The 22,135-nt window shown below is 40.5% G+C and overlaps 1 protein-coding gene across 1 annotated transcript in view; it reads left to right on the top strand.

Annotated features, from left to right (window-relative positions):
• Positions 1-16,425, top strand: part of LOC135895655 (sucrase-isomaltase, intestinal-like) — a 31,935-nt gene extending 15,510 nt beyond the window's left edge. The window contains exons 6-7 of the mRNA XM_065423794.1: positions 16,002-16,127; positions 16,339-16,425. Of these exons, the coding sequence (XP_065279866.1) occupies positions 16,002-16,127; positions 16,339-16,425 (213 nt within the window). The remainder of the gene's footprint in view (positions 1-16,001; positions 16,128-16,338) is intronic.
• The last annotated feature ends 5,710 nt before the right edge of the window (positions 16,426-22,135 follow it).

Raw genomic sequence — 22,135 nt, forward strand, 5'->3', positions numbered from 1 at the left:
CTTCTACAGACTAAACAAACCCATTTTTTTCTATCTTCCCTCACAGGTCATGGTTTCTAGACCTTTAAACATTTTTGTTGCTCTTCTCTTGACTTTCTCCAATTTGTCCACATCTTTCCTGAAATGTGGCACCCAGAACTGGACACAATACTCCTGTTGAGGCCTAATCAGCGTAGAGTAGAGTGGAAGAACTGCTTCTTGTGTCTTGCTTACAACACTCCTGCTATTACATCCCAGAATGATGTTCATTTTTTTTGCAGCAGTGTTGCATTGTTGACTCATATTTAGCTTGTGATCCACTATAACCTCCAGATCCCTTTCCGCAGTACTCCTTCCTAGGCAGTCAGTTCCCATTTTGTATGTGTGCAGCTGATTGTTCCTTCCTAAGTGGAGTACTTTGCATTTGTCCTTCTTGAATTTCATCCTATTTACTTCAGACCATTTCTCCAGTTTGTCCAGATCATTTTGAATTTTAATCCTGTCCTCCAAAGCATGTCCAACCCCTCCCAGTTTGGTATAGTCCACAAGGTCTTGTTTACAATATAACTTTTAAAGGATTTTTTTTAACCAGTTAGTGAAATACTTAGCTCTAAACACACCTTATGTGCACATGCAACATTACTAATGCAGCCAGGCGCTGTGGCTGCTAATCATGCATTCCCCTTGTTGAAAGCTTAAGCATTCAGAAATTACAATGATGGGGCCATGTAAAAATTGTGGGAGACAGATAGAAGCCTGTCTTAGCACATGGTTTCCTTACTGTAATCAGTTTTCAAAATTGTTATTTTTCTGGACAGACAGGAATTCCTAACTAAGCTATGTAGCTTATTTGGCTGGTCTTCCTTCCAACTAGCTGCATGTATAGTAGGACATCTCAGAGTGCTAGTCTCCAAGTGTTGCTGACACCACTCTCTGTGTATGTGTCCTCGGGATGCTCTATCCACTGCTGCCCAGATTTTCCTACAATGCACTAAACATGGTGCACCCACAATTGTGAGGCAGAAAAGCTGCAGTGTGTGCCCTCAAACAAGGTGTTCAATTCTTCTTTCAATTACAATGCCACTGCATTCCAAATCATCGCAAAAAAGAGGCTGCAAAGCTGGTGAATTCCCCTGTGCAGCAGGAACCCCGGGGTGGGACAGAGCTGGTCTAGTGGCTGTTTGCCACCCACCCACATTTCCTGGCATAGGGCGTGTGGCCTGTGAAATGGGGATGTAGCTGGAGCACGCTGGCATTCCATCTGTTCCTGGGTGCTGGAATAGTCCATTGGGCAGCCAGGCGTAAGTTAGAGCAGCTTGTAGTGATCTATTGTACTAGAGTATAATAGCATGGTTTGGAATTTAATCCTAGTCACACAACATAGCCACACAACATAGTACTCTGACCATTTTTCTAAAACAGTAAAGTGTTGGGAGCAGGAATGAACTGTAAGGTAGAAGAACAAAATAATTGGTAAGAAACCTGTCTGAACCATTTCTGTATTATGCTTCTCTGGGCTTTGATTATTTTACAAGTTTCACTAAGATACAAAAACTGCATTTGAAAATTATGGGTTGAGAAAACAAACCAGGGACAGCATAGAGGGAAATGTTTGGGGACCTTTGCGTCTGTCAGGATTCAGAGATATTAACTAAGCTTTGAAAGGTTCACGCCTTCATTCACAGATGGAATCACATGCTGTTTTTAGAGCAGTTAGACTAAATTGTGCTAATGAAAACCCATGTAAATGGATTGGAGACTGCAGACACTATAAAACCATATTTGCCCGTCTCTAATGAAGGGAGAATCACTGCTTGCTGCTGGTTTGCTCCCCTCCTCATTAAACACATTCCCAACTGGGCAGCGAACTAATATAAATAAATAGCCTGTTTGGGAATGTGAGGAGCAATTGCTATTCAGTGGTCTGAGAACTGCTTCAAAAGAAGTGGCAGGTCACTTGGTTCTCCTGGTTATTAAAGGCCAGGAGGTTTATTAATTGTGCTCCTGCACAGACAATTACTGACTCAGCAGTGCCATGGAAGAGACTCCATAAAGAAACACCAAAGGAGCACATACACATGACAAAGTGCTGGGTGGTAGAGTGTGTAATTGCAACATTAGTGCATGCAAAACACAGGGTACATCCAAACTCCTCAGGGTTAAAGCCGAAGATATCAGGAACCCAACACAAGGGCTATACTGGCAGTTTTTAGGAAAATGAAGGTTACTTACTTGTAACCAAGGATCTTTGAGATGGACCCAGCACATTCCCCCTCTTGGAATAGGTGCTGACCAGTGCAGCTGAATGGTGGTCCCTGGGGTAAGCAGTGCCTCTGGTGTTAGCATTCGCATGCTCCCTTCTGCCTCTGCCCTCAGCATTTCAGCATGTTCTGAGGGCACGGCTGTAAAAGGGGGCACAGCAGCTGATCCTGCCTCTGTTACTTCCACAGAAGAAGGGAAGGAGGGTGGGGGGTGCAAATGTGCAGAGTCCATCTTGAAGAACCTAGTTTACAAGTAAGTAACCTTCATTTCTTCTTCAAGTGTCCTCTGCATATTCCCACTCTTGGCAATAGTTTGGCAAACAGTATATAGTAAAATGGCTGGTGGGACAAGATGTTCTAATTAAATAGAGATTGGAGAACTGTCCTGCCAAACTGTGCATCAGACCTAGCAGCTATGTCTAATGCATAATGTTTAGTAAAAGGATGTATTGAGCTCCTTTTGGCTGCTTTACAAATTTCTATTAATGGGAGGTGTTTGAAGTATGCTGCTGAAGTAGCAACTGCCCTGGTAGAATGGGTTTTAATAGCAGCAGGAAGCGATTGTGATACTTTCTTATACTCTCTTCTATGACCCATCTAGTTTAAGCAGAAAAAGCTTTTCCTTTATAATTATCTGAATAGGAAACAGTTTATGAGCAATCCTGAATATTTTTGTTCTATCCAAATAATTAGTTAAAACTCTTTTAACATCCAAACAATGTAACTTTGATTCACTCTTATGAGGTTTTCAAAAGAATACTGGAAGGTTAATACATCAGCTAATACATTGATGAACATGAAAATCAGAAATTACTTTAAGTAAAAATTTAGGGTGCAGTCAGAGCACTACTTTGTTCACCCTTGCTCTTGAACAAAAGTAATATTTAATATTGAGGCTGATGGTAAAGAGGTCTATGCTTGGAAATTCCCAAGGATTGAAGATGTCCTGAATCACTGATTGCTTCAGAGACCATTTATGACTCTGCAAAGAGTCCCTGCTCAGTAGATCCACTAGTTGGTTCTGAGATCCTGCTATATGCAATGCAGTTAAATAAATTTCCTAACATACACCAGTCCCATAGTTTTATTGCTTCTCGGCAAAGTTGTGATGATCTGTTTATTTACATACTACATTGCTGTCATTGTCCTTGGCAACTTGAGCCACAGAGTCCTGAATTTGGGGAAGGAAGGATTTGAGTGTTAAACGGACATTGATGTGAAGTTATAATTGTTGCAGATTCCACAGACTCCTTGCCATTAATGTGCTGAGATGCGCACCCCAACTGGTCTTGGAAGCATCTGTTCTAGCTATTACTGAAAGAGGCAAGGGATTGAACATCACTCTTTTCAGTAGATTCATGGGCTTCAGTCTCCACAGGAGAGCATTTGAGACCTTCGCTGGGACTATAAGCATCATGTGCATACTGCACATTATTGGCTTGAAATTTCTTGAAACCCAGTGTTGAAGAAGACTCATTCTGAGCCTTGCGTAAGGTGTAACATAGATTGTTGATGCCATAAGATCCAGAAAGGGGAGGAAGAATAGTACTGCCTGTATTGGTTGCAGAAATAAGCATTGTGTGGTGGATTTCAGTTTTTGGAATTTGTCCTCTATGAGGTATGCTCTCACTACTCCGGAGTCGAGAACTGCTCCTGTGAAAGAGATTGTTTGTTTGTTTGTTTTTGTTGGGTACATTATAGATTTTTTTTCTTGTTTATCAGAAAACCTAGTTTTTGGAACAGAGACTGTGTGAAAAGAATGACTAGGTTCAACTCATCTTTGGCGTGAACTTTCAGAAGCCAGTTGCTGGCATATGGAAAAATGAAAATTTCTTGTCTTCTGAGGAAGGCTGCTATTACAGAAAGGCATTTTATAAAAAGCTCTGGGTTCAGCAGAAAGGCCAAGGGGGAGAACTTTGTATTGGAAATGGTTCTGACTGAGGGCAAAAGAAAGGTATTTCCTGTGAGAAGATTGAATAGAAATATGGAAGTAATCATCCTTGAGACCAAGAGCAGCAAACCAATCCTGAGTAGAAAGAAAGGGGAAAATTGAACCAAGAGTCAATATCCTGAAGCAGAACTTCCTGGTGTGTTTGTTTAATTAGATCTAGATTCATATCTAGAATTTGTTGAAAATATCGTGTGTGTGTGTGTGTGTGTGTGTGTGTGTGTGGAAAGAGGAAATAACTAGAATAAAAACCTTGATTCCTGAGTTTTTGCAGATCCTCCTCTATTGCTCCCTCTAGTAGAAGAGAATGGATTTCTGATCTGAGAAACATCTCATTAGAGGGGTCCCTAAAAAGGGAGAGGAAGGTGGTATGGAGGGATGGTCTCGAATTGGATGGTGTAGTCCTCTTTAATAACATCCCAAACCCATCTGTCTGTAGTGATGTTTTACCATTTGATGTAAAAATGGGAAAGAAGGTCTCTAAAGCTAGAGAAGAACTGTGTAAGATTGGTTTGCAGCTCTCAGTTGTAATGTCAAACCTGAGGTCTAAAAGAAGTTAAAGAAGTAGTGGTAGTTCTTTGATCTCATCTTGGATTTAGAGGATCTTTTTCTTAAGTGAGACTGAGAAGGAGGAGGATGCTGTTGTTGCTACTAGTCTTGTCTTTAAGAGTAGTAAGAAGATGAACAGGGTATATAACATTGTCTCAGGTATCTAAACAAGATGCAGGAATCCTCCTGAAAGACGGCAAGAGTCCTAGAGATCCTTGATATAGATCTCATTTTTCTAACGCTTCATCTGTTTTAGAACTGCACAGATTGTCTCCCCCAAATGGGAGATCCTTGATCTTCGACTTAGTAACAAAGGAGAGAGAAGTATCAGAGGGGTAGCCGTGTTAGTCTGAATCTGTAAAAAGCAACAGAGGGTCCTGTGGCACCTTTAAGACTAACAGAAGTATTGGGAGCATAAGCTTTCGTGGGTAAGAACCTCACTTCTTCAGATGCAAGTGCTTGCATCTGAAGAAGTGAGGTTCTTACCCACGAAAGCTTATGCTCCCAATACTTCTGTTAGTCTTAAAGGTGCCACAGGACCCTCTGTTGCTTTTTAAAGGAGAGAGAAGAAGATCATAATCAAGTTAGCCTATGAAGAATTATGGAAGAGGCTATGATCTTGAAGAAGCATCTGAAATGTCAAAGGACGCTCTAGGACATTTTTGGCCACATTTTGACCCTCCTTGATAATAGCGATAGCTAACTTTTGATATTCCTCCAGAAGATTCTTTGTAAAAAATGAAATGTTGTCCCATAGGTGAAATTGATACTGGCCAGGATAGCTTGATGGTTAGCAATCCTCAAAATCAAGGAAGACTAAGAAAACAGTTTCCTTCCCAAAGAATCTAATCTTTTCCCTTCTCTATCATTAGGAGTGGCGTGTAAGTACCCAGCTTTTTACTTCTGTGCTGTTGCTGCCACTACTAGGGAGTTAGGAGCAGGAAGCATAAAAGCATGAAAAACCCTCATAGGGGATTTGATATAGCTTTTCTACTTTCTTGGAAATAGGTTGGCAAGACGAGAGATTTTTCCATATTGATTTTGCTGGTTGCCAGCAACCTTCCAAGATTGGTAAAGAAACCTTGTTGGTAGGTGTACTACCAAATAGCTCAAAGACTGTGTGAGGAGCTTCATCTGTGACAGATGTGAAGTTTATGTAGTAACCATTCAGCTAATGCCATTGAATAGTGTTTTCCAAGAGAGACTAAGCTGATGCAACACCCACATTTCATCAGGAGAGGAATCACCTGGTAATTATTGTTCAAGTTGCTGACTGTCCATTTGAGAAGGGGAATCTCATTCCTCCTCTTCTTCATAAAGAGTTTCAGGGACAATGGTAGAGATGTATTTTTTATTATTGGATCTTCAGGTTTAGGCTCTGAACATCCCAGCTCCACAGGAATAGTTCTGTCTCAGCATGGATCCAAAGACTTAAATATGAAGGGAGGTTGATAGAGCCATGATATTCAAGGTGGCATATGCCAATCCTGCCAACTCTTCAATTCTAGCATGGTGTCATAGTATTGAGGATAGGGGACCTGCTGATAATCCAGATGAGAAATGCAGTTTTTGGACAATATAGGAAAGGGTTGTGGATCCACAAATACCACCAGATCCAGATCTTCCTCTGAATGGTGTTCTGATCCTGGATCTAACAAAGAGCTGATAGAAGAAACAACTGAAGTTGGAAGTTGCGGTAGATATATGGGAGATATTGTATACCTCTGCAACCCAATAAGAATCTTTTCTGAAAGAGTTAGTATTTCTGCAGGTTCATTCACTACAGTGCCTCTTCATGCACTCTGCCTCTTGTCTGGAGGAAAGGAGTGCATGATCTCAGCGTGGAACTGGAAAAATCTATAGGCCCATGCTGATCAGAGTGTACCTGTGCTGTAATGACTATAGATGGAACTGAGAAAGATGAGGTATTTGTATCTGATGGTTTTCTCAGAACCATAATGTTGGAACAATCCGATGATACAGAGAGGCCTTAAGGTACAGATCTCTGGAAAGTTTCAGATCCATAAATTCCCAATCTGAAGATGAATCTATTGACTGAGGAGTTTTCTCCTGTAGTGAAAGATGCTTTGTCTTGGCCTTCTTTTTCCTCTCCAAGGGTCCCGGATTCACAGAGGCCCCAGTCACAGATTACCCATTGCCGATAACTCTTTTGGTGAAGGGCTGACCTCTTCTCAGTACGGGGTCCAGAAGTTTGGCTACTGATCACTCAGTCATCTTGGAACTGGAGCTTGGTGGAGAGTCTGACTAAGTCAATAACAATGCCTTCTGGAACTAGAAGCACCTGGTGCCAATTCAGGACCCTTAATCATTTTGTCAGAGACATTGGAAACCTGCAATTCAGGAGAGTTAGCCATTAAAACTTCTTGAAGTAAAAGGGCTTGAAGCCTATTTTGTCTGTCTTTCCCTGCATGTGAAGAACAAGTGTCACAGATGGTACGGCATGAGGGAGAATGGCCCTTGCCTAAATATTTCAAGCACAGGGTGTGAATGTCAGATGCAGGACATGACATGCACCTCTTGAATCCGTGCTGCTTGTTCTTCAGATCAGCTATTATTTCTGGCACTGATACTAACAATAACAGTAAAACTAACTGTTAGACTAATACAATCGCTAACTACTTAGCACAACAAGGCACTTATCTAAAATGCTTTGGATCCACGGAATCCAGAGAAGTTCTCATCTGTCAGATCAGCAGTTGGAAGGACTGAGGGTGCAATGGCTGCACACCCTTTTATGGCCACACCCTCAGAATGTGCTGGAATGCTGAGGGGAGGGCGAGGCAGGGGCATGCGAGTGCTAATGCTCTAACAGGCGCTGCTTACAGGAGGCTCCACCATTCAACTGCACCATTCAGCTCATATCCCAAGAGGTGGAATATGCAGAGGACACTCAAAGAAGAATCTCCTACTAATGCACTTCCACTAGTGCTAGCAATGCTGGGGGTGAGAGTAGGCTGGCTGGAAATGTTTTATCATTGTTTTATCATCCTAACCCATCTCAGAGCAGGAGGCACACCGAGGGTCGTGCAAAAGGCAGGAGATGGGCATATTTGTGATCTCCCATTGATATCATTGGAGTGCCTCCACATTTACACCCTATGACTGAGATCAGAATGAGCCCCAGATCTTTTAAAAGTCTTTTGCTGGTGTTTGAAACCAGTACTTTCGCAGCTCAGCAGGTGGCCAGCAGCTGAAAATAATAAGAGAGAGAATTCTTGCTCTCAGCTAATGACTTCTGGCAGCTTAAATTCCAGCCCTATTTCTGTGGAAATTGAGGTTGGCTCTGAGAAAGCAAGGTAAGGGATAGCCAGTATTTCCTTAATAGATATGTCAGAGGCCAGAAAAAATCCATGCTGTTCTGTATTCTTTGACTTTGTGTTAGGCTCTGCGAGGAATCTTAAAGAATGCACAGAGGTAATTTCATAGTGAAACTAACTTTTTAAACAAACATTGTGAAATTCCCTGATATCTAATGCTACTGTTACCATGTTATTAGTCTCTAGGATACTGATTTAGCTTTTATAGTCAAGAAATGTGGGGAGAGGGCACAGGACGGAGAGGAAAATCTATTTTGTCTGGGCTTGTTTTGGCTTTTGTTTCATATTAGAGTGGTCACGCCCTCTTTCCAGGGAAGAAGAAGGAGTAGAATAGAATGGACAAGAAGAGATGTAATGTCCATAAAATCCATAAAGGAGTGTACTAAAATTTGTCTTCCTCGCCCTTTTTTCCTTCGCCTTGTGGTGCAGTTCTTATAACCACAGGCTTTAGTAACCAGGGCAACTGTCTTGGAGACACTTTATTATGCTTTTGGGGCCAAATAATGTCCTCTGATATGCTGGTGCCCAAGCAGGGAAGGGAAGACAGGTGCAGACGCCTCCTCCTATGCACAAGCAGTGAGGCAAAATGACTTGGTGGTGCGCAAGATGGCACTAGGATATACCAGTCACATGCCTGATGGGCATACAAGAAAGGTGGTATGTCCAGTCCCCCCGCTGGCTAGTGTGCGTGCTGCCCCCAGGAGCAAATACTAGCTGGGAGCAGTTAATGAGAACATGCTGAGAGCAGATGTAACATGCTCCTGTCTGTATGTTGTGCTGGCTCACTGTTCCAATGCATTTCCTCCAATGGCAGCTTCAGATCTGCCTTCCCATCACCAACCTTCCCACCAGGATTCTTTATTCTATCAAGTCAGGACTCACTGTGAGATTTTCAAAGGCACAAAGGCGAGATGCTGGTTTCCCATCTTCCCCTTAAGCTAAATAGGCTTTGTAATGGAGTTCTTTGGGGACAAGCTTCTCACCCATCTGCCTGTCTCTGTGGTTCCAATCACCTTGGTGTGTAAGCACTGTAATAAGGCCACAAGGCACCGGCAGAGACACTCCATGGCTGCAACTGGAACACTGAGACTACAGTGCAACGTATAGCGCCTCTGCTTCACCTCCATGACTATTAGCCACACACCCTGTGTCTCCTGCACCTCATCCCCAAATCGCCCTGAATGGGGGCACGGAGAGTGCTCCTATGGAACATGGTCCCCAATGCGCCAGAGGTACTGAATCCCCTTGTGCAGCCATTATGGATGGAACCCCTGTGCAGCCAAGCCAAGCCACAGCTGTTCCACTGTCTTTGAGGCCGTCCATGACCTTGCCACCGGATTAGGCCATTGAAAGGTAATTTAATGCATAGCTATGCCGGCCTATAAGAAAGGGGATTTGTCTCAGTGGATTGCTTGCTTTGCCTTTCTTTTTGCCTAGACTAGAATTAAATATTAATTTTGCTTTTTGGCTGTAACTTGTTTTTATCTCTTATTCACAAAATATTTATAATCAGCAGCACTTGGGTTAATAAATACCCCTCCCCTAGCTGCACTGATGAGGAAGATGCAGCCAAGTGGTGGAGCTTTGGTAAGGACAGGGCCCCTAATGAAAGCAGTGAGCCACTTGGAGTTTGATCATAATGTGTGTAGGTAGAGAGTTAAAATGGTGCAGTTCCAAAATGTCAGTTGTATCTGAATCTAATCCATTTTAAATGGACTTTGAGGGCAGTGAAGAGAATGGAAAGGGAGTGCCTGATTGAAAAGCAAATCCTTCTCCCATCCCTAATGAGCTGTTTCTTTTCCTGCACACTATTTTGCAAGGAATTTAGTTAGTTGGTTGGTTTACAGGAAATAGCATGCCAGTGGCACAATAACAGCTGAGTTACAGTAATTACTGAAGGTATTACACACATGTGTCACAGCTTGTATAACAATAAAAATTCTCCACTCTATTACTTCCTCTTCCGTCTCATTGTTAAATTCTACTGAGAGAACTGGTGTTTAAGGTAAGTCATAGGATGGTTCCATCATGGTTACATATGCTTTAAAATAACCACTCTGTACTTCTCTGCAAAATCCCACTATAGAATAGGTTCAGTTCTTAGTTCACTGAACAGTTATATAACGCACATCATTCCTATCAGGACAAACAGCTAATTTTCAACCAGACTATATAGCAAAAGAAAGCAATAAACTAAAGTGCTCAAATTGATCAGATGAACCAATTAGTGATTATACAACCAGACACAATATTCATGTTATTACTGCCTGATACTTTTAGCCTAATTAGTTGTAAATTTATGTTGCATAACAATATAACATGAACCCCATTGCAAAACATAGAAGAAAATTATTATTTAGCAAATGAAACACAATATCGAAATCAAACGGCCATCAGGTGAGTGAGGACCACAAATTTGTTGTAATTATCTGAGGTCTAGCTAGATGACAAGCGTTAGAAGAGCACATTTAGATAGCTCCCACTTTTGCTTCAGCAGAATAAATTGCTGGTCAATATCTCAGTTTAAATCGACAGCTAATGTATGTGAAACTTGATTATACATATTACTTGTCACAGATGTATCATTGATGGTGCCCTCAGTTGAACTTACAGGTCCTTCAGCAAGGAGATGGCCGCTGAAAAGTATTCAGGTGATAAGCGTTCTTTGTTCTGTAGTGGATGATTTTCTGGTTTTATCACATGACATTTTTGAAGTCCATGATGTCTAAGGCCATTAGGGTCTTTAGAGTCTTCTGGGTACTTGGAATCTGCTTAAGTCCCTGGGATATGCAGCATATCTTGTCTTTTTATAAGTCAGCTCTGGTACTCTTTAAATTCACTGCATGGACTTTGAACTCCGTGTTCTCAACTGACTAGCTCAGAGTGTGCAGCATTCACTTCGTCACCTTGCCCAAAGAGGGGGTGTCTGATGAGCTGGATTCAGTTTTTGACAGATTTGTGGACTGTGGAAGCTGGTGAAACTTCCATGTAATTTAGCCGCTCTGTGACTAACCAAGGCCATTAACTGCTGTTTCTAAATCAAGAACATTTATCCCACTCAGATTTTTATAGTTACCTCCTACAGATCTTTACTAAAAAAGAAATTCAAGCAAATATCAGGTATCAAGAGTAATTTTATATGGCTAATTAGAGTTTGAGAGTTCCAGAGCAATCTTCTGTGGTACATCCATGTAATTACAACAGTGCAACAGCCCTTTAGGGGGTAGCCCTCTGAGGATGCTAAAAATGAGAGAAGTTAGAGGATGAGCTCAGAAAACAACACTGAACTCTACAATTTAAAAGAACTGCACAAGGCCTGAGCCACACAACTGCCACTAAAATTGAAGGGAGTTACCCAACTAACGTTCATTCTCAGGGAGGAGACTGTTGTTTTCCTTTTTTAAAAGTGTAGCAGTGAGAAACTAAATGAGAGACAGTGAGCACCACAGAAAACTGTTGGGGTGGGGAGTGATTATTAGACAGAAAGCACGCAGAGAATTCCATGCCTGATTTGTGCATGTGCATCTGGCAGGGCACCCAGTAACTCCCATTATGATCCTTATGTAACAGCATGCTTAGCTCTTTTGAGTTCATCCATTTTCTCTGTCTGCATCAGTTTCCTGAGTTGTAAAATGGGACACTATTTGTTTATAAATGTTTATAAAGTAATTTGATTCTCATGTTGAGGTGCTATGTGTAAAATATTTGCTCAGGGACACAGAATGAGTCAGTGGTGTAAACAGGAATGGAACCCAGGAGTCCTGATTTCAGGCCACAAGTCCTAACCAGTAGACATACATACTCCCAAGGAACCTCTTTGTTTCAACAGAGGCTATTTTCTGTATTCACCCAAATCTGAGGTACATCTAGCAGTAGTGAAATCGCTACATTACGCCAGTTTTTGTCAAACTTGGAAAACTCACAGTGATATTACTGTAACATCCCTAGGGATCATTGTTCCTACCTGCTCTTAACTATTATGGACTGTGTTTCAGAGGAACTGTAATAGGGACAATGAGAACTCACTTTTCCAGTGTTGGCAGCCTTCCATTCGATTTCCCCTCTAACTACCCTGTCTCTTTACAGCTTCTAAATTTCTGATATTTTCTTTCCTTTATTTCCCTCCTCATGCATCATTTCCCCTTTCTGTTTCTAGGACAGTCACTGTATGCAGTTTTCTAAAATGTTTAGTTTTTACGTAAAGCAATTTATGATCCTCTGAATGCAAGATACAGTTTAATCAAGTATAGTGTATCCTACATATATCTCAAAACTATCTCAAAATCCAGGGCTGCAAAATTACATCTCTGCTTCTGCTCCATCTGTACTAGATGTCATATGTCAGTTGCTTTATCAGGGAGATCCATTAGAGAGAGAGTCCACAGCATAATTAGAAGAAATTTGTTTTTCTAGTTGCCCTATTTTTATCCCTCCTTTTAGTATGTTCTGTTAATTTGAATTAAGCTCACCTCATGTTCCAGCCTGGTCAACCTGGAGAACTAATTGTTTTAAAAGTGAATCTTGCTTGCAAGGTGGGTTTTTTTCAAAATCACTCAGCTCTAATCCCAAATTCCCCAAGGGATGCTGTGGCAACATACAGCCTTGTCTTAGAATAAACCTGATGTTTACAGGCTAAAGAGAATAGTTACCTAACTGAGAACAGCTGAAACTAAACAAATAAGCAAGGGCAGGTAGGAGTCACACAGCCTAGCAAGGGCTGGGGCCAAAGAGACCGTGCAATTTGCTTTGGGCCAGAATCTGGCCATTCTGAAATGAGTGCCCAAGGGAAGAAGGAGTGTAAGGAATTGTCCCTCCCACCTTGCATGCCTGTTCAGTGGGTAGCCAGAATCCTGATTCTCAGTGCTAGAGGTGGCCCTTTTGCCTGGCTGGCCACATGCTGCACAATTAAAAGCCATAGCAGTTACCTGTCCTCTGTGTGCTCCCCCGGTGAGCTCACAGGCATTCTGTCAGCCTCGGTTTTCTGCAGGAAGAGAGTACCTCAGAAACTGTCCATCTAAACAACCCCTCTAGTCAGCTGTGGCTTATACATACTGCTTCATTCTGGCTCTTTCTTTGTATTTAATTGACTCACTAGACTATGGTATCTATATTAGGGCAACTTCAGTTTCAAGCATTGCTTTCTCGTGTCATTCTCCCAGTTGAGAAGATCACTTATGAAGAAATGTTTAATCTTTATGCATAGCAAAGATGAGATAACATATTAACAGTGGTGAGGTTCCACTACCTAAGGAATATATGCAGTCTCTCAATGTATTCCATGTTGGTATTTTCTGTCACCAATGCTCAAGTGGTGTTCCTTCTCACTTCTCCTGTTGTGCATAATTAGAGAACCATGAAGATCTGAGGGGCACAGGAAAGGAGTACTGGCTACATCCATACTAGAGTATCAACGGCTTGGTTAACTGATAGTCATAAGGACCCAGTACATTTTCTATTTTCGTAGAGCAAAATTACCTTTCCAGCAAGGATGATTTGGAATTTTACTGGGATAGCGAAAGTGTATGGAGGTTAATCTCATGGAACCAAATCCTGTAAAAGTGGAGTAAAGATTTTAGGATTTGGCCTACAGAAAAGAACTGTGTGCATGCCCCAAACTTTTGGCTTCTTTCTGGAACCCAAACACCATCATTGCTATGCATTAGTTTTAAAAAGCAAGAGCAACCTATATACAGACACAGAAATTGACACTTTATCCCATGTTGCTTGAGAATTTTTGTATCCAATTTCTCAATCATTTTTTAAACTGGATTATAATTTATTCTGTTGTATAGGGGAGAAAATCAAATAACTGAAAAGTCATTCTTAATTTGTTACCTTTTGTTTCAAGTGATGATTTTTAGGGACTGAATGATAACTGATCTTTGAGATGTGCAGATGCCTGGCAATTCAACATTGTGACTCAACCCTGTAAATAGTCAATTGTCGGTAACTGAATTTCAAAGGAGAGTCTGACCCAGGTGGCGTGTACAAATGATTGAAATTTCAGAGAGCTCAGAATAAACGCCAACCTTTTGATGAGCTAGTTTAGCAGGATGTGGTAGGAGAAACAATCTAATTCTGGTTCGCATGGTCACATTGCTATAGTAATTAAAAATTTGCCTTTTACTCAGCAACAGGTTTGATAATTGGCAATGAATTTGCAAAACCCAGGGATTGTATTGAACCACTATGTAATAGTACACGTAGGGCTTTTCTACACTACTGCTTAAATCAATGTAACTTACATTACTCAGGGGTGTGTGTGACGTAAGTTAGATCAACTTAAAGCAGTGTCCACATCGCGCTATGTCGGCAGGAGTCACTCTCCTGCTGACATAGCTTCCACCTCTTGCTGCGGAGGAGTAATTATGCTGATGGGAGAGCGCTCTCCTGTCGGCATCTTCACCAGACGCGCTACATCGGCACAGCTGCACCGATGTAACATGGTAATGAAGACAAGTCTTTAAGCTATTAGTCTTATAATTATTCTCTCTCAAAGGTCCCATTCAGGACAGGGGTTCATTATGCTAGGTGGCGTTCAAACATATAGGTAAAGACAGTCCCTGATAAGAAGAGCTTTCAGTGTAACTTAAAACAAGGCACAATGTGTGCAACGTACATTAGAAGGGAAACATTAGTGGTAATGAGAACATTCCTTTACATAGGCTGGCTTTGTGTATGACTTCATTTAAATTTAAAAATAAATAAATAAATAAATAAATTAAAATGTCAGATGTGGAGGTGTCTTCAGCCTACATCCCCGAACTCTGCCCACAGTACTGGAGTAGCTAGATGTTTCTGCCAAAATGCTTGGTAGTGACATTGTTTTCATTATTCTGCAAACTTAAGCTTATCTTCAAATGAGACCAAATGCTGATTCGCCCCCCCCCCCCAAAAAAAAGCCTAAGTAAAGGGGCTATGTGAAGAGAACATTACGGGCTGTGACACCGCCACTCATGCACGTCTTGGTGCAGAGCAGCCGCATATCCACTCCACTGCAAACACTAGAGCTTGAAGGCCTTTAGTGGCAGCTGGGAGAGATTAGATTTGTGTGTCCATGTGGTGGCTGCTCTCTGGACACTTTTCCCTGGCTCTGCTCCTCTACACTGGACCTGCCATGCCACAACATTCCTCCTTGCAGAGATCCTCTGTGCTACCTGCTCCCTGCCATGGTTGTAGAACAGTAGTTCTGTGGTGTTTAGAGCTTTGTGTTTCTGTGTGGGGAGGTCAGCAGGGGTCTACAGGAGAGCTGCTTGAAAAAAGGTAAGTATATATATTTTAAAAGTAGAAAGAAACTAACTGTTTTTTTTGGTTTGTTCCTATTGTTCTGTGAAATTGGTTTTTTTTTTATATGAAAAAATTTAGTTTCAGTGACATCCCCCCATTTTCTCATCTATTTCCAGTGAAAAAAGTAAAAAATAGGTGAGTGATTTTATTTCCCATTGAAACAGAACATTCTCCACCCCCCCCCCCATTGAAATGTTTATTGAATAATGAAAAATTATGATCAAAACAATTTCACAGGGAGAGGGGGGCATTTTTGTTGAGGTTGAAAACAGTTTGGATGGACCCCCTCTAGTCTCCAGTGAGTAAGGGGCTGCACAGGGGCTCAAATAGGATTGGAGGATTAGTGAGTACCATCCCCCATACAAAAATGCCCTTATGCACCAGTGGAGCAGGTGTATATAATCTCCCCCAATATCTGTTGCTATATCATTCTTGGGAAAATGAAGGGAAATAATTAAATTGCAGAATTTTACAGCATGTGTTTTCTTTGCTAGGTGAGTAAAATAGCACAACAAAGATTGTAAGCCATTCATTTTCCATGTTTTTAATGAGAGTGTGGAAGCTATGCTGATAAACATGTATTCTTCTGTCTCCAGAGTTTTCTGTTTGTCTCTTAGAATGTATTAATTCCTGTTTTAGGCCATTGGACGCCCACATTTTCCTTCCTATTGGTCGCTGGGATTTCAGCTGTCCCGTTATGGGTATGGCAGCCTCGATGTGGTAAAGAAAACAGTTGATCGCATGCGGCAGTATGGTATTCCATATGTAAGTATGACTTTTTCAAAGTGCAGTTTAATTATTTAATTACCTTCTCAAAATGAAGTGAGTAAAATAATAATAGAAGGGAACAATTACCCTGTGAATTGTACAGTACGAGAGTATTCATAATTCTGTGTCATGATTTTGCAAATAGTATCCCTGGAGTTCACAATTTTAAATGATGTTTTTAAAGCCTCTAAACCAATTCTGCTCTCAGTTACATAGTGGTCAATCTGGAGTATCTGTGATGAACTCAGTGGAGCTATACATTGGATTTACTGCGGAGAACGTTAGAGCAGAATAGCCTTCTGATTCTTAAAGTTAATCAGAAATCTTCTTTTGCTATATCCAATATTTTAAATTACATTTGATGGTAGATTAATTACTTTTTGAGGATTCTTAAATAAAGTTGCATAAATTCTGATTTAGCTAACAACATACTAAAATAATTTCATGTTTAAAACTGTCAGGATGTCCAGTATGGTGATATCGACTACATGGAGCGTAATTTGGACTTTACCTATGATAAAGAAAATTATGCAGGTCTGCCAGAGTACATTCAACAGCTGAAAAAAGATGGAATGCACTATGTCATTATTCTGGTAAAATTAACAACCTCACTAATTTTCTCTCAATTTATGCAATGTATTTACGTAGTACCAGTCACTGAAATATTTAGGCAACAAAGTATTTATGCTATTGAAATGGGTTCTCCATCTTCTCCTCTTGTAATATCATTCATCTGTCTAGTAAATCAAAAGAAATTCTTTACACACTTCTCATTATAATGCTGTATTGCTTTTATCAGGTACTTCTGTACCAATACTCTTTGTATGCCACAACACTTATTTTTCTCTCACACATTCCCAAGAAGTTTCTATGAAAATTATGGACTTGAATTGAGAGGGAACTGGTTTAAGGCATTTCCCTTTATGAAAATAAACTACTTTTCTTAATGTGCACAAAACTATTCACAAACTTTTTGGGAAACTAGAAACCATACTTCATTTTCCCATGTAGTAGCTTTTCGTTAATATTCATATAAGAAACTTTGTATGAAAATTTGTGGAAAACCAATTTTGAGCCTGTAGCCAAAAAGTATGTAATAATGACCAAACTGACCAATTTGTGCAGAAGTGGAAACAGTAGGTTTGTCAATTTTTCTAACAAAGACTGTTTATTTGCAGTAGATCGGCATACACTCACTTGTAGTGAAATTACTAACTTTTTGTGACAATAATTATAGTGAATGTGGCGATAGGTGATAGAAATTGGAGGCCAGTAAACTATTTTTTTTTAGAAGTCCTTGATAGATATCTGAGAAATTACTCTACAGATCTTAACAGTCATGCAGCACTATACTGATGGTGTTTCCCCAAGCTATAATCCTGCCACTGATGCTGACCTCAAGTTTTTCAATTAGAGCCAACCAAAGTCCCTGACCAGCGCTCTGCCAAACCGCTATATAAGCCAGACAAGAATCTGGCCACCCACTTTCTGACTGGGACTACGCACACATGCCGTACACAATACCATTGTGTGAACTAGATAAAAATTCATTTTAAATGTTATCCTCATCTACAACTCTTATAATAACATTATTTTTTCCAGCATTGATGTTTTGGGCAAATTCTGACTCCCGTGCTATGGAAAGGAAACGTTTTGAAATGTTTCTTGTTAATCCTGTTGGCCTTCCTCTTCAAAACCTCCACAAACTGCTCCCACCAATTTATAGATTCACACATTCTAAGGGCAGAAGGGACCGTTGGGATCATGTAGTCTGACTTTCTGTATAATACAGACTATGGAACTTCCTCCAAATAATTGCTAGAGCATATCTTTTGGAAAAATATCCAGTTTGGATTTTAAAAAAATGTTGTTAATGGAGAATCTACCACAACATTTGGCAAATTATTCCAAAGGTTAATCACTCTCACCATTAAAAATTTATACCTTATTTTCAGTCTGAAATTGTCTAGCTTTAACTTCAAGCTTGGATCATGTGACACCTTTTTCTGCTAGAGCCCATTATTGAATATTTGTTCCCCAGGTAGATACTTGTAAACTGTAATCAAGTCACTCCTTAACCTTCTGTTTGTTAAGCTAAATAGATTTAACTCCTTGAATCTGCCACTACAAGGCAGGTTTTTTAATCCTTTAATCATTCTCGTGGCTCTTCTCTGAACCCTCTCCAATTTATCCTCCTCCTTGAATTGCGAACGCCAGAACTGGACACACTATTCCAGCAGCTGTCATACCAGTGCCAAATACAGAGGTAAAGTAACCTCTATTCCTATTTGAGATTCTCCTGTTTATGCATCTCAGGATCACATTAAATCTATTGGCCATAGCATCACACTGGGAGCTGATATTCAGTTGATTATCCACCATGACCCCCAAATCTTTTTCAGAGCCATTGCTTCCCAGGATAGAGTCCCCCATCGTGTAAGAATGGCTTACATCTTTGTTCCCAAATATGTACATTTACATTTAGCTGTATTAAAACATGTATTATTTGCTTGACCCCAGTTTACCAAGCAATCTAGATCATTCTGAATCAGTGACCTGTCCTCTTCATATTTACCACTCTCCCAATTTTTGTGTGCAGACTTTATCAGGGATGAATTTATTTTCTATTAGGTCATTGATAAAAATGTTAAATAACATAGGGCCAAGAACTGATCTCAACGGGACCTCCCTGGAAATAGAGTTGCTCAATGACAATTCCCCATTTACAGTTACATTTTGAGATCTTTCAGTTAGCCACTTTTTAATCCATTTAATGTGAGCCATGTTACTTTTATATCATTCTAGTTTTTTTTAAATCAAAATGTCGTGCAGTACCAAATCTGTGCCTTATAGAAGTCCAAGTCTGTTGCATCAGCACTATTACCTTTATCAACCAAACTTGTAATCTCATCAAAAAAGATAAAGTTAGTTTGACAGGCTCTATTTTCCATAAACCTATTTTGATTTGCATTAAGTTCCCTTCTTTTAGTTCTTTGTTAATTGAGTCCCATATCAGTCACCCCATTATCTTCCTAGCAATGATGTCAGGCTGACAGGCATATAATTACCCAGGTCATCCTGTTTACCCTTTTTAAAAATTGCCACATTAGCTTTATTCCAGTCTTCTGGAACTTCCCCAGTGCTCCAAGACTTATTGAAAAATCAATCTTAATGGTCCAGTGAGCTCCTCTAGCCAGTTTTTTTAAGACTCTTGGGTGCAAGTTATCAGACCTGCTAATTTAAAAATGTCTAACTTTAGTAGCTTCTGTTTTACATCCTCCAGAGATATTCATGAGACTGAGACTGCATCATCTGTTTTTTCCCCTCAAATACAGATTAGAAATATTTATTGAACAATTCTGCCTTTTCTGCATTATTATTGGAAAATTCTACCACTTCCATTTAGTAATGGACCAATACCACTGTCAGGATTCTTTTTGTTCCTAATATATATTTTAAAACTCCTTCTTTTTGTCCTTAACTCTGCTGGACACAGATTTTTCCTTGTGTCCCTTGGCTTCCCTTATCAATTTTCTACAATTCAAAACTTCTTTGATTTATATTTATTACTATCAACTTACCCTTTCTTCCATTTGTTATATACTATTTTTATAGGTGCTTTCACTTCCCCAGGTTGTATTTTTAACCAACACAGTCTTCTTCCTCATTTGTGGGATTGTGGCTTTTTGGGCATCTAGTAAGGTGTTCTTAAGTGATTCCGAATTCAATAACATTTTTCTGATTAAATTCTTCCTCCCAGCTGATTTGGCTCATAATTGTTTTCATCTTTGTGAGATTGGCCCTATTAAAGCACCAAGTATCTGTGTGTGTATATGTTACTGGTCTGGACTTTATTCTGCTTTCACATTATTAACATGATCAAGTCATGATTACTTGTACCTAAACTACCATTAACTTTTAGTTCTGTGATCAGTTCCTTTATCTGTTAGGACAAGGTCTAATATAGAATTTCCCCTGTGTTGGCTGCAACAGTTTGAGTTAAGAAATGGTCATCTAATGTTTAGAAGTTACAAGAAAGTTTTAGTACTGGCATCATGTTCCCTCTAGCATATGTCACTCTAAATGAAGTCTCCCATGAGCACACAGGTTTTTTTCCTCTACACAGATAGGTGCGTAAGTAGGTTCATCCTTTTCCCTAGTGTGATTTGGTGGTCTGTAGCCGACACCAATTAGTACCCCACCTTGTGCTTTGTCTGTTAGGACACCTGATGCATAAGCATTCAAGATCATTTTCTTCTGAGTTATCATTGACTCAGAAACTGGTAATGCCATTTTTGATGTAGAGTGCCACTCCCCCTCTCCTTTTCCCCCAATTGATCCTTCCTAAATAGATTATAACCATTGCTTTTAACATTCCAGTAGTGCGAATCATCCTACCAGTTTTCAGTAATACCAACTAGATCAAATTAATGCTCATAAATGAGCAAACCCAATTCTTCTTGTTTGTTACCCAGGCTCCTAGCATTGGTGTATAGATAATTAAAGATTTTTTTCTCTTCATGCTCTTTGATTCCTTGATCAATTTTGTTCTCAGCTTCTCAGTTGTGTTCTGAGTGCTCCTATCTTCTCTCTTTTTACCCTTCCCTTTTGCTATTATTTTAACTGCCTCCAGCCTGTCCCCAGAGATACTGATTCTCCTTCTACTGAGGTGGAGGCCTCCTCTCCCCACAGAACGTGGACCAATGTTCTACAAAACCAAAACCCTCCATCATACACCACTTACCTACCTAGTGAGTCACTTCCAGAATCTTCTGCTTTCTGTTTCCCTTTGCTCATGGGACAGGAAGGATCTCAGAGAAGATTGCTTGGATATTCTTCTTCTTCAGCACACTTCCAAGTTCCCTGAAGTCAGCTATTATCTGCGAGATATCCCCTGACAGTGTCGTTAGTGCTGATATGAACCATCACCAATGAATCCTTACATGTAGACTCCAGAAGCCTAGCCAATCTCAGAGTGACTTGTGTCATGGCTCCGAGAATGCAGCACACTGTCCTGTTGTCTGTCTGTCCCTTGAAGAATGTTCTTTCAATTCTTCTGAGTATTGAATCTCCAACGAGGATCTGTCTGTCTTCCTTGGCCAGTTGGAGAACTCTTTGTGGATAAACTTGATTTTCCTCACAGGTTGGGCCAAGCTGCCATCCACACATCTCATACATCTCTCCATTCCCTCGGACCTGCTGGATCTTAAGAAGTATCTTCCATAGTTTCCATGTTGAAGACCTGGTATTGATTTTAAACTTCTAGCTATATAGAATTCCTCCTGCTTCTCTTCTCTTCTCTCTGGTGGCCACAGTCTGTCTAGCCTCATCTGTCTCCAACCACGATCTCTTGCCTTTGGTGGTTATGAAATGCCAGTCCTCTCTGACTTCCTCTCTCACTGATTCCAGGCTCCATTCTTCCTTGAATCTGCAGTACGGGTGTTTCCCAAATCTGGTTGTCTAGGAAGTCCCCCAGTTTCTCTGATTCTTAGTAGCATGTCATATAAGAACATAAGAACATAAGAAAGGCCGTACCAGGTCAGACCAAAGGTCCATCTAGCCCAGTATCCTGTCTACTGACAGTGGCCAATGCCAGGTGCCCCAGAGGGAGTGAACCTAACAGGCAATGATCAAGTGATCTCTCTCCTGCCATCCATCTCCACCCTCTGACAGACAGAGGCTAGGGACACCATTCCTTACCCGTCCTGGCTAATAGCCATTAATGGACTTAACCACCATGAATTTATCCAGTTCTCTTTTAAACTCTGTTATAGTCCTAGCCTTCACAACCTCCTCAGGTAAGGAGTTCCACAAGTTGACTGTGCGCTGCGTGAAGAAGAACTTCCTTTTATTTGTTTTAAACCTGCTGCCTATTAATTTCATTTGATGACCCCTAGTTCTTGTATTATGGGAATAAGTAAATAACTTTTCCTTATCCACTTTCTCCACATCACTCATGATTTTATATACCTCTATCATATCCCCCCTTAGTATCCTCTTTTCCA

The sequence above is a fragment of the Emys orbicularis genome, chromosome 1 (assembly GCF_028017835.1).
Source record: "Emys orbicularis isolate rEmyOrb1 chromosome 1, rEmyOrb1.hap1, whole genome shotgun sequence".
NCBI lineage: Eukaryota > Metazoa > Chordata > Testudines > Emydidae > Emys > Emys orbicularis.